General features: G+C 47.4%; 1 protein-coding gene across 1 annotated transcript in view; it reads right to left on the bottom strand.

Annotated features, from left to right (window-relative positions):
- Positions 1–423: 423 nt before the first annotated feature.
- LOC119435136 (mitochondrial chaperone BCS1-like) overlaps positions 424–20,365 on the bottom strand; it is a 79,739-nt gene continuing 59,797 nt past the window's right edge. Inside the window, 1 exon segment of the mRNA XM_037702072.2 lies at positions 424–637. Coding sequence (XP_037558000.1) covers positions 424–637 — 214 coding nt within the window.

Below are 20,365 nucleotides of genomic sequence, written 5' to 3' on the forward strand. Positions count from 1 at the left end.
ATCGACTGCCTTCGATATGTCTAAACCTTTGCCCTCACGCCGTCGCGATTTCCCGGACGACAGTTTGGTTTCGATCCCGGCTTTGTCGTTTGGCGCATGTACTGTATATACATACAATTTCGAGTCAACAAAGTTCTGCCACAACGAAATTTTTAGCGTGCCCCATGATTTTCGTTGTAGCGGGACTCGACTGTACAATCAGACAAAAGAGCAAAATGTGAAGCGATTATAGGCATGGTCTTTCTTTCATCTCCCATCTGCCTTTTACAGTTGGCTGAAGTCAAAATAACTCTGCATCTCTTTCATCCAGCATAAATTGTTATTGCACATATGTATACTGCTACAACTAAAGTGGCACGCCCAGTGGGCCACGCCGTGGTCACAACTGGCCATCTGTGCGACGTTTGGATGGCCGACCGTGGTTCATCCTTGTGGAAGAGGAAGTAACCTTGCACCAGTGCCATGCTCAGGGGCATCTCTCCGAACTCTTGCCGCACGGCTGGACGAAGGCGCCGGCATCGCCTCGCCTTCCTGCGGGTAGAAGCGACGGAACAGCGCCGCCAGCTGATGGTCGCTCGCAGGACCCACGAACTCGCGCACGTCCACGCGACCAGGACGGATGAGGGCGGGGTCCAACCTGTGAAACAGGGTGCATATAATGAACGGACTAGAGAGAGAAGTCTCAGTTTTATCCGAAAGGCGAAGCACTGATTGCGATGGCAAATTATTAGACAGCTATAGCAATGAGGTTAGCAGTTTTATCAGAGTATATAAACTGCTGTAAACATTCGCATACTAACTAAATTAACAAGCACGGTATCAAGCACACAGGGAAATCAAAACACATCTCACTCGATGACGCGGACACTCGTTATCAGAACGCTGGCATGAAAAGCGGCACCAGCGGTGAGCGAATTCCCATTCGTGCTGCCTCTCGCTTCAACGCAAAATAGGCGCACGAGAAGACAGCTCACATGAAGCCATCAGCTTTCTAAGGTCGGCTAGCCTTAGAACCCACCACAGATTACTTCCAAAGCACGCGCGGCCGCGCTCAACCGAACCATGAGCAGCTGCAGCCAGAGTTACTAGAAGTGGAATTGCGTGCTACTCTACCCAGCCTCCCCCCCCACCCCTCCTAACGCGCGGTCATCTCACCGCTCCCACCCTTGCGCATGCGAAAAGTCGGCGAGCGGCGAGCACCTTGCTCGCCTTCCTTCCTCGTACGCACGAGAAGACAACGCTCCCACAAGCCACCATCCTTCTTGGCTCCCCCTCGGATGCTTTGCTCGCACTTACAGCATACGGCGCGCGATCTGATCACACTTGGACTTTACACGGAACTCATGGCGACGCCAAGAGCAAAATTCGCTGGAGTGTCCATACAATTGTGCAATAAAAGAATGAACAACGAATGAAAGACCACTGATCAAAAGGAAGCTCGACTGACGCCATGTTAACTACAGCCACGAAGAAACGTTGAGGAGTTACGATACATAATAATAAATGTAGTAGGTCGTTGAGCCATCCAGGGGTAATAATGTGGTTGGAAATCGGCATGGCGACAGGAACAGCTAATAGAGAAAGAATGCTAGTTCGCAGATTATGCCACGGAGAAGATGCCCGATTACACAACAAAGACGCAACAAAGACACTTTCGGCATCCTCTGATCAGCGGATCCCCTCCTCGAAGCTGGCCCGTTGACCCCATTGCTTCGGTAGGAGGCTGCGTACTTCGGGCACTGCATAGAAGATGCCTGATTGTTGGGGGCGGCTAAAGTGTTGCAAGCTGCACGGCAACCCGGTTGTATCGGAAGTAGCTGTACAACCGTGGTATTCAGAAGACGTTTTCTTATGTGACCAAGCGCATGAGCTATTCCTGTCCAAGAGGAACATCGGTGCCGTACTTGTGCACAAGTGTGTAAGAGTAGGGCTGAAGAATAATATGCAGAAATCGAAGGTGATATTCAATAACCTGGCAAGATAACAAGAATTTGGCCTATAGTTAGTTTTAGAATCTGCAAACAAGTATGTTTATCTAGGCAAATACTCACAAGAGACTCTGATCACGAGAAAAAAACTTACATAAGAATAAAAATGGATGCGGGGCATATGATAGGCATTTCAAAGTCATAACCAGCAGCTTGATGTGGTCTTGAAAAAAAAAATGTACTATCAAGGGCAGAACCTCGGAGGTTAAAAAAAAAACAATACACCAGGAATCATCGCGATTATTATCTAAGTCAATGCGAAGCAGTTCTCCCTGCACGTGGCGCAAAGCCCAAGGAACTTGCGTCCCTTGGGAAACGCTCACTCGAGGACCACCACGTGCGCGGGCCGCGAAACCTGACAAAGTACGTGTCAGTACCAGAGCCGTCGCAGACACTACGCCGCAAATATTCATCGTCGACAAAGGCTTTTAGAAGTACGCGTCTGCTTCCTGCAAGTGGCGGTCCTCCAATCGGCGCAGCTTGGTTTCGGCGGCTGTTCAGCAGCTGTTTGATTAGGGTGCCGCTGTTCTTTGGTGCGCCAAAATACAAGAGATTTAGGCATGTACTGAAGCCGGCCTCATCTCTGGCATACGGTGATGATGATGATGATTATATTATTATTATTGGCACCCTTTTGAAATGGTGGTGACAAATAGTCACTAGCTGCTTCAGTACTCTGTTTACATGGTGTTCATTCTGGCATTTTTGTACAGATTTACCTGTACCTACCTTGTACCGCAACCTATGCCTGTAACAGATCGGTCGTATCAGTGTCTTCCCTGCTTTTAATGCGAAGCATTTCTTGGCGAACATTGCTACTTTGACCGTATCTATCTACCTAGCCGCCTACGACTTTGTGCTCTCATGGTCGTTTCGTTAGCTAGTTATGTACCAAAATTGGCATTCTTTGACAAGAGATATGACAAATATAAATGATATGTCACGTCATGAATTTCATGACATGCGTGTAATGTAGGTCATGAAACAGCCGCCTACGTCTGCTCTCATGGTCGTTTTGTTAACTTGGTAGGTACCAAAATTGATATATTATGACAGGAGTGTATGACGAACATAAGCGATAGGTCATAATGAAAATGTCAAGACATGCGTGTTATTTAGGTCATGACAATGACCCAGCGAAAAAAGTTTAACACTCAAAAACCACGCAAATGGGTTTGGACATGGGTACTAAGTGAAGGAAACACTACAGGGTGCTGGCAGAAGTAATAGTCATGAGCATGACTCAGCAAAAATGACAATGACTCAGCAAAAAAAAACAAAAAAACATTAGCACTTAAAAACTACTGGAATGGGTTCGGATGTCGGTACAAGTGAAGGAAGCACTACAGGATGTTGGTAGAAGTCATAGTCACGAGTATGACTAAAGGCTGTTTCACATGGTGCGATTTTGCAGTGCGATTTTCGCACCGGAAGCACGATTTCCGTCGCATGCGACGAAAATCGCAGCCGCAGGGCCAATTCTGCGATTTTCAGATGCGACCAACCGGTTGGGCGCAGCGTCGCAGCAATTGCTGCGATTTTCCGTCGAAATTGCGCCGAGAGGTATTTCGCGGTCTGTTTTGGAAAATGGGGCGGTCGCTCAACGCAACGTTTATAGATGCTTTTTTGTCTATAAATATTGGCTCAACAAGCCTCGAACTGTGTAACTAATTGAGTGGACCCTTGGATTGCGCAATCGGTATGTAACATCAGCACCAACACGCGAACAGTGGAGTTAAAAACTCTTAGGTCAGATTCGGTTCTGTGATTTCTATGCGTTTGTTGACACTCTACGTTGCTGATCTGGCGACGCTGTTTTTTACGTTGGCTTCGGGTGCTGATAGTACGTACTTTTGCGTGATTTTCCGTTATTCACACGCACCGCGAGTTGGTAAATACTACAGGTGTCCCTCACGGGAAGGCATGGCCTTTGGATGTCGTCCCAATTTTCTGGTTCTGGAGACAACTCGCGATATACGAAAATGCCACAGTTTTATCGCGGTATGCTTTTACGGACAGAACAATTTAAAGAATATGCCACGATGGACAAATGCTATGGTCAATAGGTCCCGCTATACGCGCGACCATTTAGTTGCAGTCAGTTGGTTAGGGCTTTCATGCGCATTTTCCCCAATGAATTATCTCATTTCAAGGTTCTGTTACTTCCGCTGCGAGACGCAAAGCGAATGTGCAAATTGGATATCGTAATGAATGTTCTACAACAGCATATTTAACGCTTTGACTGGGAATAAACAGTATTGCCAATTTGTTTTCGAAGCAATATTTAAAGTTTTTTTTCTCATTTTAATGATGCATCATTTTATCCTGAATAAAAAAACCAACACCAAACCAGTGTTGCAGACTTTGTATTCTTACTGCATCTGTATTAACCCTCACATTAAAAAGTAATTGGACATTTCGCTTACTTCAGTGCATCGAATTACTTTTGTTTATGCTGGCTGTAACAAATTAGTACTCTATGAAACTACTTAGCCATAAACGTCCTTGCCTTTTCTTGCTTCTCTGTCCCTACTTTCTCTCTGGTTTTTATGAGTCGTAGATAACACATTAAACAAAACCAGATCAAAATTGTGCAGTGAAGTCAGCCAGTTGCATTCCTTCGTGTGAATGATAGTATCTTTCAAGTGTGGGTGGGTCTTGCATGTCTACAGCTCATAAACACATGCAATAATGCGAAAAGCAGGCAGACATCTGGTTTTTACGAGTCGTAGATAACACATTAAACAAAAGCAGATCAAAATTGTGCAGTGAAGTCAGCCAGTTGCATTCCTTCGTGTGAATGATAGTTCTTTTCATGTGTGGGGGGTCTTGCATGTCCACAGCTCATAAAGTGTGCAGACTCATCACGAGGTGGGGTATTGCCCATCAAGATGGAGGCAATGTTGCTAATGAGCCTGCACTTACATGTATTACTGCATGAACTCGTATAACCATATCCCATCATTACTACTCAGTCGAGCTTGCTCAGAAGTCATATTCACCAAAATTCTACTTATCCGAGCTTGCTCTGACTCATATTCACCAAAATTATACTCAGCCGAGCTTGATCTGACTAATATTCACAAAGATTCTACTCAGGCAGCTTGCACTGAGTCATATTCACCAAATATCTACTTAGCCAAGCTTGCTCTGACTTATAATCATCAAAATTCTACTCAAGTGAGCTTGCACTGAGTCATATTGACCAAAAATATGCTTGCCGAGCTTGCTTTGACTCGTATTCACTAATATTATACTCGGATGAGCTTTCCCTGAATACCACATGATAATATTCACTAAAAGTTTACTCAACTGAGCTTGCTCTTGCCCGTATTCACCAAAATTCTACTCAGTCAGGCTCAAACGAACTCAGACTCGTGGTTAGTTCGAAGTCTTAGTGAGCCGACGTTTGAGTGAGCTCACCTTGCTATATACATTACATTATGTGACCTGTGCGGTGAATAAGCAAACATTGCCTATGAGTACGTGTTACATCGGGTGAAATAAGGACAACTGTAAACACTGCAGTTAGTTTTCTAGAGTTTAACTGACTGTTGCGTGAAAGCTTCGCTTCATGTCGATTCAAGCAACTGCATTGGATCTGCATCATATTTTTTTGCCAATCCTGCTGGCTGTCCTGGCGATTACTGGGTGGCCACATTTTGTACATTTCAACACAAAGTTGAATAAATGACTGTAGTGCATATATTAAAAAAAGATGCTTGCATCACTGCAGTATAACAATCAGAACATGATACAAACACATGCACATAAGATGCACACAAATGATAAATACATAAACAGATGGAATCAGATAGCCACCACCTATTGAAAAAAAGCACAGAACTATGTATAACCATTCCCTTGCCAGGTACATGGGCTATAGGAGAAACACACGTGCAACTAGCAGTTACCTCGAGGTAGCAGCTATGGACGCTTCTGCATTCGCAGCTGGCCACGCAACCACCAAACCAAGTGTGTTCAGTGTGTACTTGTACTTCAGACACTGTTTATTGTCTATATCTCAAAAATTTATTGTGGCTCCTCAAATTTTGAGAATGTTTGGATTCTGAGGCTTGCAAAGGTAAATATTTTATTCCATTCTTGTTCAAGGTGAAAGCTCATACAAAAGCTTAGAGATATTGTCAGTGCCCCTCACTTTCCCTCAGAACATAAGTAGTCTGTTATTGAGATTCTAGCAAGCATTTCAACAGCAAGAAAGGAAATCAGCTTCCCTTGTTTCAGCATTGAGTTAACCAGGCAATTCAGGGAGGCATAAAGTTTTGCTAATACAATCGGTTCGGGAATACCAGATTAGACTGTACCTCGGCGCTTTCCTTGCAACCCTGGGCGACTGGTGTGACGCCCAGGGTTGCTTGCTGCCAGGTTTTGTCGCACACGCCACATAATTCTTTTAATGTAATGCTAATGATTCCGTGCCACTTGATGAGACTATGTATCCCCTTGTGTTATTACCACTAGCTGTTACTAACACGTCATCTTCTAATCGCGGCACTCAGTTCGCCTCGTGTCAACGTTCTGATCCCTACTGCAGCAGCATCCAATGGCTGTGCAGTACTATTTCTACACCGAATGCCCAATTATGTCGACAACTGCGACTATTTAAGCTCGAGAACGATGTGCTGCACCGCTACATTTACAACACTGATGGACACCGCTGGGTACCTGTTCTTCCACGTTCGCTGCGCACACAAATCCTTGAAGCCTTTCACGACCACCCATCTACTGGCCACTTGGGCTTCCACAAAACGTACCACTGCGTTAGGAGCTGTTTCTTTTGGCCAGGCATGTCTACCTTTGTGGCCAAGTACGTCGCTTCTTGCGTTCAGTGTCAACGGGGAAACGACCGACTTCGCCTCCTGCTGGCCTTTTACAGCCCATCTAATGCCCCGAGACACCTTTTGCCATCGTTGGAATAAACTTGGTTGGACCTCTGCCCATCACGCCAGCAGGTTATCGATGGATCGTGACAGCTGTCGACCACCTCACACGGTACGCAGAGACGGCGCCTCTACGCTCTAGTTTGGCCTCAGACGTTGCCGACTTCTTTTGGATGCCATTGTGCTGCGTCATGGTGCACCTCGTGTACAGTTGAGTGATCGCAGCAAGACTTTTATGTCAACAATGATCAAAGAAGTACTCGGAGCTTGTAGCACAGTTCATAAGACGACATCCGCATACCACCCTCAAACAAATGGCTTAACAGAGCGATTTCCTCGAACGCTAACAGATATGATATCTATGTATATCGAGCCAAGCCACGACAACTGGGATAAGCTTTTACCTTTTGTGACGTTTGCTCACAACACTGCTATCCAGCGAACTACAGGCTACTCACCCTTCTACCTCGTTTACGGCCGTTCGCCAACATTCACCATCGACGCCACTTTCTTAACTGCCCTAACTAACACCTTGGCTAGTATACCCGAATAGTTTGTCTCCCGACTTTATGAATGTCGTGACCGTGCTCGATTCCACACAGAAGTCAGTCAACTAGACCGCAAGCAATGTTACGACATCTCTCGTTGAGACGTCCCTTTCGTCTGGAGATGAAGTGTTACTTCCGCCGAGGTTTCTTCGAACCTCGTTATCGCGGTTCGGAGATCATTCACGTTTTGCGTCTCAAACGATTCGTTCGGCGTTTCCCTCCTGGCTAAGTCGCGGCCTGGCTGGCCGCTAGCGCGCGTGGGGAAATTAGTGTACTCATCACCATTCTGGGCCTGGTGGGGGGCTCTGCTTTAGACAATAAAGAAGAGAGTGACCGCCTAAACCTTGTCTCACAATACGTAAAACCCCGGTGATACGAACCTGGCTCGTACGAATTTCGGGTCATATGAATTCGTAACATCCCCGAACGAAATACATTGCTCACAATACGAAAAAAATCGGCTGTTCCGAACGTGTGCCACGCCGCTACGGATACGAACGCGTGAGGAACAGCGGCGGCGGCCGAGCCAACGGGGCCACCGGCACAGACAAGCCGGCACAGCGGGATCTGGGTGGGATCCATAGTCGCCAAGCAACCGACTACGTCACGCGGCTGTGCAATCTCATGGGTCCACAGTTGAGGGACCGGACCACATCACAGCCTAGCCGATGCTTAGTGAGAAATTAGATGAGGACCAATGCTGCAACGACGACCGCGGCGCAGCCCTGACGGCCAAAACGCTCCCTGCACTCAACTTGCTCAGGTGTTCAGTGGCGTGCAAAAACATTCCCAAGATCACGTGCGCGCACTTATATGCCTTTCAGAAGGCGATTGTTGACGATTTGGACAAGAAGAAAACGTCCCGATGATGCATTTTCAAGGGACCGCGAAAAAAAAAAAGAGAGAGAAAAAAAAAAAGCCGCAGTTTCGCCCGAAAGGTGAAGCAACTGAAACGCAGCAGCAGCAGCGAGCGAATTGACCTTTGCGCTGTCTCTCGCTTCAACGCGAACTAAACATCGAAGGCACAGCGACAAAAGCTACTGGCACTAGGCGCACTTTGTCAACATCGCAGTCATTTGACGATAAGGTCCGCGCGGGCGCGCACTATGTGCATGTCGCAGATCGCTTTCAGGATACGGCAGTAACAGCACCGCGAGGGTGCGTCGTATCTGCAACGTGCCGGTCGCTTGTTGCAACGCATCGGTCGTTGTTGCAATGTACAAGCTGGCTGCACGATAAATTACGCGAACGGTGGGACTTTTCTGTTATGCATTCTGATGGTATATGTCTCAGGGAAAGTTACGATGCCTTACGATGGACCCATGCTGGTTGCAGCTCAAGAGAACACAATCCGCCTTCCTCGTTTTGTACAGTGGATCACGTTGAAGTCCATACATAGATTTGCTCTGCTGTACCTGCTTCAGAGATTTTAGTGGGATGCTTGCCTCTGCTGCTACATGTTGTAGGCAAGGTGTCGTACATACGACCGACGCCGACTACTCGCTCGGCGATGAACTGTACGAGCCACTTCGTCTACTCGCTGCAAAAGATACCAAGCTACCTCCAGGCTGTCAGCAAATTCTGACCATCACATCCGACGTCATGTTGCCTTCTGCGCGTTGGAACACAAGAGGAATAGCCATTGTTTCAGGCCTAGTTAGATTTGATAATGGTTCTGCGCTACTCGCCACAAGGAACACAACACCTGAGAAAATTCTACTTCCTAAAGGCACCACTTTGGCTTGCGTTGCTGATTCAGAGCCTCTCTATGTCGTTCCACTCAAGGCCTGCTCCCTCTGCAATCCCTCCTGCTGGACATTCTGCCTCTACCTCCGCTCTTGCTGCTGTAATCAGTTCAGACTTGACCACTTCGCAGACGCAACAGTTCCTTGTCTTGTTGAAGAAGCATGAAGGTTCATTTGACGCCCATTCTTCAACATTGAGACAGATTTCCATCACAGTGCATCGGATTCAGACAGACGGCAGATCCATCGTGCGTCACCGGCCGTATCGCGTCTCTAGCTGAGCGCAAAATTATTGAGCAAAACGTCGCTGACATGCTGCAATGTGAGATAATTCGCCCTTCTGCTAGCCCTTGTAGTCTCCCATTGTTTTGGTCCGAAAAAAAGATAGTTCCATGCGTTTCTGCGTCGATTACTGAGCGCTCAACAAGATCACGCGCAAGGATGTATACCCCATGCCTCGCATTGACGATGCCCTCCGATTCCCTGCAAGGTGCCGAATACTTCTCCAGTCTTGATCTGCGTTCAGGTTACTGGCAAATTCTGATGCACGAAGCCGACAAAGAAAAACAGCGTTTGCAACCCCAGATGGTCTTTACGAGTTCAACGTCATGCCCTTCGGCCTCTGCAATGCTCCCGCAACTTTTTAGCGCATGATTGACACCATTCTGCATGGCCTGAAGTGGAAGACCTGCTTGTGCTATCTGAATGATGTAGTTATTTTCTCGTCAACATTTACCCAGCACCTCCACCACTTGTGACGTAACAGTAAGGGCGGACCTTTATGAGCCGAGACATGGCGAAAGAGGGCGGCGTCCACAACTGGCATGAACAGCCTTTGGCACAGTCCACACTGATGCGCCCGCGCGCGCGATGAAGTGTACACGCATAATGATAATAATGTACAGATGATGAAGTGTGTATATATATATATTGGTTAACACGCCAACAGTAGTTTTGGGAAGACAGTAAATACTGTTCCTGCATAAGCGTACATGCTAATCAAGGATTTTTTATAATATTGTAATGAGGAAGAAAGATGTACTTGATCGTGAAGGTATAAAAAAGATATACTCGTTTCAATTGTGATTCATTTGGCAATGACATGTCAGTCACCATATAGTTCTCAGAACCAATCGGTATACAGCAAAATAAAGAAATAACACAGTCAAATACACGAGGAACGACGTGCCTGAAGTCACGCTGCAAACGTGAATCCGTGCGACAAGTCCATTACAAGCGACGGTAACTATTTAGTGTTATTGAAGATCTCTCTGGTGTACCGCACTACGAGGCGAAGCTCTTTCTCAAAAGCCAGAGATGTAAAAGTACAGTTTGAATGCTCGTGACGCCCACCGGCTACCTACTTTCAAGTATGGCGGAGCGGAGAAATGAGCCCAGACAATGCCTCCTTTAGAAGATGCCTGCGCGTGAGCCGAGAAGCTGGTTCCTGCCCTCTCCTCTTTCCTCTCCTCCACCGGGGTCGGCTGCGAGTGCTAACTGCGGCGGCCGCTCCAACCTGAACCACGTGACCCTGCCTCCGAGATTACAGCGGCGTTTGTTGCAATCCCGGAGGCAGGACCCGCGGTCTCTCGTCAAGCCATTGGTCGAGCGCGTGCCAGCCTCGTAATCGTCACTTCCTCCGCAAAAGGAAGTAGGGTCGGCAGCGACCGCCATCTCTCCGCGACTACCCTGAACTACAGGAACCTCCCCTCCAATGGGAAAACGAGCGACGCGGCAGGCATCTAGTAAAGGAGGCATTGGCCCAGAGTACCCCTCTGCCACCTTACGCAAAGCGGCAGCAACTCGAGAGCCGTCGTGTCACGCGCGGCGCATTGGCACCTCTCCTAAAGCCCCTTGATGTTAGAAAGTAGCGATACGCTTTGATCTACGCTGCAACACCCTCGCCGGCGCGGTCAACCTCCTCTTTTTCTCCCCCTCTTTCGCGGAGGCAGAGCATCCGCCACGCTGAATGGCTGCGGCGCGCAATACTACCCCGTTACGTGACCCTGACGTCACGAAAACGGTGCGAAACTTGCTTTTGCGCGCCTTCAGTTTCTCCCGCCCGCCATGTGCTGTCCAAGTGGTGGTCGCACTGCCGCTCCGAGCGTGCGTTTACTTGTTTTACTGTCTTTCCATAAGAATCTGAGCTTCGTTCTTTGTGGAAATGCCTTGCTGCTGCGCGTTTCAATGCAGCAGCAGGTCAAAAAAGGGCTAGCATTATTTTCTATTTCCCGAGGAAAACGGAATGTCGTTCGTCGGTTCCGTGGCTCCATATCATCGGGAGAAAGGATTTCACACCTTCTAACCACGTCGTTCTTTGTGAGGTGAATCTTACAGCTTTCCTTATATTCGTAGGTGAAGTTGCATGGAGATTTTAATGCTCTTTGCACAGCCGGACTCTTTGTTCAGTCAATACAGAGCAGTTATAACTGTGCATATAGTTTTTTTTTTCCAAGTCAGTCACTTAACTTTTTTGCTGACTCTTTGTGTAGTGACAAAGCTTTTTTTGTGTTCTCGCGCGTGCGTTTGTTTTCAAATGTATGTAATTTATAAGTTAATGGCTGTAACTCCTATTCTGTAACGGTGTGTGCGTGCATGTATGCATGTGTGTGTGAGCATGTATGCATGTGTGTGTGTATGTGTGTATGCGTGTGCATGTACGTGTATGTCTGTGTTTGTGTGTGCGTGTGTGAGTACCCCAGGCAGCACATCAGATGGGGCCAACTAGGGCCGATGATGGGTTTTCAGCCGGCACTGGCTGGGCCACGAAGGCCCGCGGTTGCCTCCGTAATGCCAGTGCTGGCACAGCCACTGTAACAGGACATCCAGCGCTGGCCCTGCTTTGCCGGGTGAATGCCCGTTAATGGCTAGGCCGGGCGTCGCACTGGCTATCCCGGGCCTGCTTTGCCGTAAGAGTGCCATCATTGGCTGTACATCTCTAAACATTGGTTAACAACAGCCGTTCAAAGCTATAGGCATAAGCCAGATTGTTTAGCAGTTCTGATAGACCCGTAAATATCGGCCTGTCAAACACAACGGCATTTCAATATTACTTTTCACGCAGCATTCGCTGGCATTCCCGATTATATATGTTTACAGCACGCAATATTTATTTGAATTTTTCACCGCTCAGCCAACTGCAACGAGATTACTCTGGTAATTTTTTTTGTTCCTTACTAATTATTATGCATATTTTTTCCGTTTTATTACAAGGCTGTTAACTTTCGCGTAATTGTATTTATTGTGTTGAATCATTCGATCGGACATATGTTAACAAGTGGCACAAGGGCACTCCATTATAATGCGTCAATGCGGCTTGCCGTGTGCATCCTCGATAGGTGCAATAACAAATTCAAGGGGGTATATATTTAAAAAGCATGTGCACTTACAGTGCGTCATTTAAGTAGTGTTGCGGGTAGTGAATGCAAATACTGCATAACTTTATGGTGCAATCATATGTTACCACTTTCCAGTAATGCCGTCGCTAGGTCAACTTCTGTAGCGGCTGTAAATTTATTGCCAGTACAATACAAGGCATTTTGGATGACTGCTCCCTATATTATTGTTTTCATAGAGAGCATATCGAACTGTGCAAGTAGTGTCTCCTGTGGCCACCTTCATTATAATATTAGGTGCCTTTCCCGGAAAACTCTGTCGTGCGTGTTTTTTTTTTGTTTTGTTGTTTTTTTTTTTTCGATGCAGATGATTTTTTCAGACCAACTGGCACAGTAGGCGTATATTCCTCCCCGCAGAAAGAACCGAGGAAAAAAAGAAATGACGCCATGTTGAAGAAAAGGTTTCTGCTGGGCTATTAGTGCATATTACTAAAACAAAAAACAGCCAATAGAAGAGGACAAGAATGTGAGACAAGCCCCACGCTAACTTACAATGAAATGCTTATTTGCATAACGCCAAATATATCTACACTGAAGAGAAAGTGGAAGGCAGAGAACAGAGACAATTGCCACAATAGATATACGGGGGTGGGAGGGGGGGGAGTGAAAAGAAGGTTGGTCAGACGACCAAGACGTTCTATGCAAGGCGCTCTTCCGTTGGAAGGGAACAGAAAATAAGAAAAATAAAAAAGAACAGGAATGTTCGTGGCCCACCGCGCCATTCCGAACCGTGACGGATGCTGAAAGAGTTGAAGTTACCGACCTAGGACTGGATAGTGAAGAACGAGGCTAAGATTAAGGAGAATACAGGAAATAGAATGAAAAAAAAAAGAAAATGAACGCTACAGGATAAAAATGTAAGCTATACTGAATAAAATGAATTTCTGATTAAAAAGTGGAACAAGCATAAAGAAAAAAAACTACTAAACTATATATATACGTTTTCAAGTAGGTGAATCTTTTTGTGAGAGCAACACGGATTTGAATAATTTTTTTGCTGACGTTTGCATCTTTATCAGATAATCAATAAACCTATCGTTGTTTTGACTTTGCAAGGAGGCATACATAAGCTTCCTTATTCCTTATTAAATTCAGGCTCCCACTAGCACCCTCAACGATCACACCTCTGGTAACTTCTTCCTCTTGTAGATAAATATCTCGGTATACGCATCACACACAACATTTTTTCTAATATGCATGTTGAGTTTTCAATTTACCAATGCCAACCGCATGTTTGGTTTCTTGCTCCAAAGTTTTCTTCATGCATGGGAAGCTTTTATTTTATAAATCTATGGTGGGGTCAATCTTCGAGTACACCAGTTCTGTCTCGCAAGCTCTCGAAAGTGTCCAAAACCTTGCCGTCCTTGTTTTGTTACATACAATTACTCACGTGTAGCCAGTGCGTCTTCTACAAAATCATCGCTTGGTTTACCTTGTCGCCGTATGCGATCTCGCTTGTGTTTGTTTATTACGATTTATTTTATACTCCCGCTGCTTAAAGGACATATTTTTCTACCTCCCACCTACGTTTCTTCTCGCAGCGCCACGTTTGAAGCTTTCTTGTTTATGAAAAGAAAAAAAAAATACTGCCTGCTTTTTTTATGTTAAAGCCTTCGGGCTTTGACACTATGCTAACATAATTAAGTAAATTAGTATGGCGAACTTGAACGAGATTCTTGTACTCAATTTTTGGGCTTCACTTATATGTTTTGCGCCGCGTAAGGTATTGTCGCGAGGTTTTCTTAGACACGGCTGCCGCTCCTATGTGTCTATTCATTTTTTTCCGAAGGGGGAGGTTGTATTATTTAACTAGAAGCAAGAAATCCATGGGGGCATGTTAGCAAGTGATGGCTGTGCGCCGGACTACCCCTTTGCGCACACGTTGTCTTGCTCTACCGTTCTTCTGGGATAATGAGTACAAAAAAGAAATAACGATGAAAACATTCATTGATCACTTTGAGTTGTTCTACAGATCCATTTGTCATGTTTTTACATTTAAGCTATAATATATAATAAATCAGACAAGTGCTACTGCTCCTTCAGCCACAGCAGCTTTTGGAAAACGAAAAAATAAATAAATAAGGAATAAAAAAGCGTGCGCGTGCCGTTCTTAACTACTATCAGGCGAAGTGACGTCAAAACACCAGAATGCGTTTTCACTCTCACCACGTTTCCCTGTGTTCCCTCGCTTTGCAGTGCCAAAGGTATGCACGGTCTATAATGCGCACAGCCGAGCCTGCGTTGCTAATCAGAACCGGATGGGCGCACAAAGAAGCGTGAATAATGCCCTGTCGAATTTGTTGCTCCCTGCGCGGACCTCGCCCGCTTCCAAAAAAAAAAAAAAAACGTGGTGACTCTCGGTGTCTCGGAGGACGAGGGACCCGTACACATTCTGCTTCTGCCTGTGAGCTGTCGTTGCCAACATTGCCTGCACCATGTTTTGCTTGCGCAGCATGCATCAACTTGTCCAGCAACGCTGGTTTAAGTACCAGCGGCTTGACCTTCGCCACTACAAGCTTGGTTTCCACACTGCTATTGGGTGCAACAAGAACAACTAGCCAAACGTTGGAAAACTGCATTTACTGTGAAATAAACTCATTGTCGCAAGGTAAAGTACAATTGTCTTATTTTTATTGTCAAGTGTAGTGTTTCAACTAAGTGCAGCTAAATACACGTATTGCCTAATACTGTATTTCTTTCTTTACAGAGATAACGTACGGCCACTTTTTACTACGTACGTAGACGTGCTGCACCGCTTCAGCGTCAGCTGAAACGCACTGTCTGTTTGAAAACACGCAGCACGGCACATTTGGGCTGTTGCACTCAAGACCAAAGTTGGATTGTCGTAATTCCTTACTCAGGAAGTACATTCTGCGAGCTGACTGGTGTTCAGAACTTCCTGCAAATTATAGTCTGTTGTATTGTAGCTTGCTTAGGTGTTTATCATGAAACAATGCACCGTTTCGTTGCTACCTATGTTCTAAAAGCTTACGCATTGCCAAAGGCTAAGTACAGCTACCCACAAGCACTTAAGAGAAGTCTCGTGATGAAGGCATAATTCATCATAATTGGCTAGTTAGAACAAAATCGCACATTTTGATGCAGCGGCATTTCCTACCTAATTTTTGTGTATTTCTGCTTCTTTTTTTCAGCTTCAATAACTTGTTCGGATTGAGAAATCATGTCTGTGGGAGGTTGCCTTCAATATAATGAACGCCATCATGGCCATGCAGTTCAACTGCCGTGCAGCATGCATGGGAAGAAAAGCAAGGACTGTTTAACATGCGGCTATGCAGAGTGGGAACAGGTGATACGCTTTAATTTCTCAGGGTTGTACCTTTTGCTTATATTATGCACTGCTGACAGTGTTGCGATAATAAAGGTATATGTATTGTATGCAGATGGTGCCTGAGAGACGCAGACGATCGACATCAATCAAGCGCAAGACTTCATAAGAATGTGGCTGCCAGGCGCCGTCGACTATGCTAATAGCAGAAGGCGGCATTACGCCGAAGCGGCTCAACCCCCCGTAGCGTCATAAACAAAGCTTTCGTAGGTGGCCCACAGGATTGGGGATACGAGCGACAATCTGTATCAACCTATTTTAAGACCAATAAAGAAATTGTGTATATTATTTGGTGATTTTATAGTAGATCATGGCATGTTGCATCGAGCTACCGTGCAATATTTGCGTAATTTAAAATCGTATGAAATAACGGCATCTCCCACATAATACAATCTTGCCAATATGGCCATGCCAGTGGGTAATGCGGGACAATAGACATAAAGCGGCAGAGCCGGCTATTGACCAATACCGGCGCTACCAGTATGCAAGGTGGGACACTAGAATGGCAATAAACGCAGAGCCGCTATCTGCCTGTATTGGCGCTGCCACACGATGGCCAAATAGGCCCCTTAGTGGCATGGCCCGCTGGGCCATTCTTGACCGCGGGTAGCGCTGCCGGTTTCGGGCCTATATTTGTACCGGTGTTTGCCGTGATATTGCCGTGCTGGGGCCCAGCCTGGTTGTGCTGCCTGGGTATGAACGTGAGTTGGTTAAGCAAAGTATAAAAATTAGTCAATTAACACCGCTCATATCTTGGCAGCCGCCGTGAAGTAAAAAGCCATACGCACGGAGGCGAAGTTACGTATCTGGCATGTATTATTCGCGCATGCTCATAAGTACAAGGCACGTGCTTCTGATAATCTCCCTCAATTCTGATAAGCTTGACATCTTGAAGTCTGTGCACAGTGGCATTCGTACAAAGGCTTTGACCCACTCATTTTAGCGAATTCAGTTTACCTAAACTATCACATTTCTTCTTGGTTACCTTCTCTGAGCCTTTTAAGAGCCAGGATTATGAACCAAATTCTCGTTTACACTCTACGCAGCTTATATTATATGCGCCCAATACACCTCCGCATTACGGACAACCCAAGTGGCGACGTAGAGGCAAACAGCTCAGTCTCTGCTTGGCACTCATTTTTCGGAGCGCTTGCGCTTGTATTTATCGAAGTGTCCTAAAAAAAAAATGTCACGATGTTTATCGGAAGCGTACTTTCGTCATGACAGTTTCACAAGGGTTAAATTCCCATACAACGCTTCAAAAGGCCGAATAAACAAGCGCGCGCATTGATGCTAATGCGGCTGCAGCGAGCCAAAGGACGGTTCAGCGTGCTGTGCGCACCGCGTCGGCCCGGGGAGGGGAGATATCCGAGGAGAATTGAGGAGGAAAGCGCGCGCGCGGAGGAGAGTGTCGCTACTTTCAAGATCAAGGGGCTTTAACCTCTCCTATTCTACCACCGTGGTTGCACTGTACTGACGATTGCAACAAAACTTGCTATGGGTGAGAGAAAGAGAAAGAGAATGAAATAAGAGAAAGAAAAAGAGATAAGAAAGAAAGGGGGGAGAAAGAGAGAAAGAAAAAAATGGTTGCGGCTTAGCTCAGCTAACCCTGGATATGCAAAGCGAAAACTTGGTTTAGTCCTGGTTTCACTTGGTTAACCTTTGATTTCGCTGCAATTATTATACTTAGGTATACACTCATAGTTAAGCCAGGTAACAATAGGCTTGCATTCCGGGCCCTTTCCAGTGAAGCAGCTTGCCGAGCGATATCCGCGGGCTGGTCAGACACCGTTTGCCGACAACGCCTCAAGGCCTCCCGCTCTCGCGCAACACTCGGAGAAGACGGCCCGGCATCGCTCTCATCCATCCATGGCCAAGCTCGCACTGACTAGGCGAGCGCAGCGCTCCTGTTAGCCAGGCGCGCGGCGAGTCACGTGGTCAGGCGGCGACCCAGCTGCGGAGAGCGCATGCGCCAAGCCGGCGGTGGAGCTCGGCGCGGCGAGTCACGTGATGCGTTGCCAAGGCTACGGCGCAGCTGCGATCAAATGAAGGTCAAATTGCTGGCGAGGGCGAAACTCGGATAGACTAGGTTAGTAAAGCTTTCGATTTAAAAACAAACTTCTTGGCGAAGCGGGATTTCAACCCAGGTATTCACGGTCTTAAGGCGAGCGTCATACCCACACCGCTATACACCACGCCTGCAGAGTAGAGCACTGCACGGACCGATTTTTTCAGTCCGGGCCCGGCCCGGGCCCGTTTTTACGTTAGGCGGCCCGCCCGAGCCCGATCAAAACCTTTATGGCGAGACCCGGGCCCGGCCCGGGCCCGGAAATCTACGTTACCCGCCCGGCCGGCCCGCCACCCCTTTACCTTAGGCCCGAGCCTGGCCCGAGCCCGAAAAATAATGTTTTTCAGAGTTGAGACACCCGAGAATAACTCGCTGCACGTTACATGCACACCACCAGAAAGCCCGAGCCCGGCCCGGGCCCGCGTCAAAATACCCGAGCCCGGCCCGGGCCCGAGTCAAAAAGCACACGCCGTGCCCGAGCCCGTGCAGTGCTCTACTGCAGAGCTCCGCTGTTTCATCAGATTTAACAAGCGTGGAACTGGCTTAATACTTCGGCTCCGTGCCTTTGAAAAAATGAATACGTGCGTGTATGGTCTTACCCTCCTGTCATGCTTTCTGCTCATAATACGCGTAACCTGTCTTTCTGCCTCACTCACTCTCTCTCTCTCTCTCTATATATATATATATATATATATATATATATATATATATGTGTGTGTGTGTGTGTGTGTGTGTGTGGTGTGTGTGTGTGTGTGTGTGTGTGGTGTGTGTGTGTGTGTGTGTGTGTGTGTGTGTGTGTGTGTGTGATTTTTATTGACTACCTCCAGTGCCCCATTTAGGGTTTACATTAGGGGTGGGTTTTCGATGATGTGCTTGAAATGAAAATTATGGGGTTTTACGCGCCAGAACCACGATATGATTATGAGGCACGCCGTAGTAGGGGGACTCCGGAAACTTGGACCACCTGGGGTTCTTTAACGTGCACTTAAATCTAAGTACACGGGTGTTTTCTCATTTCGCCCCCATCGAAATGCGGCCGCCGTGGCCGGGATTAGATCCCGCGATCCCGCTCAGCAGCCTATACACCTATAGCCACTGAGCAACCAAATGAGCGGGATTGTTGGGGATTTGGCTTGCTGAAACTAACGGGTCTAGGCACACATTTGACACTCTGAATTCGAATTAGTAGAACTAACTCCTATTCCGAGCGTTTCAGCTCGTGCGCAGTGGGTTCGGTATAATCGAGGAAAAACAGAGGCATCGTACTGCGCCAAAAGCATGGCCTTCCGAGATAGCTGCAACCTCAGAGGCCATGCGAAACTGTCATCTGCCCCCCCCCCCCCCCCCAACTCCGATTTCGCTGTTATTAACTTTATTGACAGCATCGAGCGCCCACTGTAATGTAACTATCCCCCCTTTTGATGCTCTCATTCATTAGTTCACTGAACTGGGGATTTATTTACTGGCGCACTTCCATTCGTGCTCAGCTCGTTCTGCGTGTCTGAAGACGGGCGGCCAATTTCTCCGTGAATCGGTGGTGTTCTCTCCTCTGATTAACACTTCTCATTAATTCAAGATTACTTTTCCTGGTCTTTTTTGTGTTAGTGTCGGTTGCGTTACTTATAATTGGGATCTCCACTATAATGTATTAGAATAAGGTTCTAGCCCACTCTAATCTCCACCACCGTGATCTCCGCCAAGACCTCCACGACCCTCTCACACCGTGTCCTCGTCTCAGCATTAGGAGCAAACATCGCCACCGCCATCGTGCCCATCAAATATCGGATCGACATCGCTATCACGGAAAGTGCAAGCAGTCGAGAGAAGCGCAAGCAGGAGCATCTCGGCATCAATATTGAACGTCAGCTACGAGTACGGCCAACTTGGAGTACGAGGACGTCGAGATCGCAAAACAGAACCCGCAGCGGCGAGCGATCGTGGCGCGACCATCGCGCGGCGGCGGCGGACGATGGGTGGCCTGACGGCGCAGCACTTCTGCCTCAAGTGGAACCAGCACCACGGCAGCCTGGTGTCGTTGTACGAGGAGCTGCGCAGCCGCGACGCGTTCGTTGACGTGACGCTCGTCTGCGAGGAAGGTGTCAGCATGAAGGCGCACAAGCTGGTGCTGGCAGCGTGCAGCCCGTTCTTCGAGGGGCTGTTCGAGCGCAACCCGTGCGCGCACCCGGTGGTCATCATGAGCCAGACGCGCGAGGCCGACCTGCGCACCTTGCTCGAGTTCATGTACCGAGGCGAAGTGAACGTCGCGCAGGACCATCTGCCGGCGTTGCTGCGCACCGCCGAGCTGCTCCAGGTACGCGGGCTAGCCGAGGTGGCCGGCGAGAACCCCTGCTCGACGAAGGAGGGGTTCACGCGC

This window comes from Dermacentor silvarum, unplaced genomic scaffold (genome assembly GCF_013339745.2).
Source record: "Dermacentor silvarum isolate Dsil-2018 unplaced genomic scaffold, BIME_Dsil_1.4 Seq479, whole genome shotgun sequence".
Classification (NCBI taxonomy): domain Eukaryota; kingdom Metazoa; phylum Arthropoda; class Arachnida; order Ixodida; family Ixodidae; genus Dermacentor; species Dermacentor silvarum.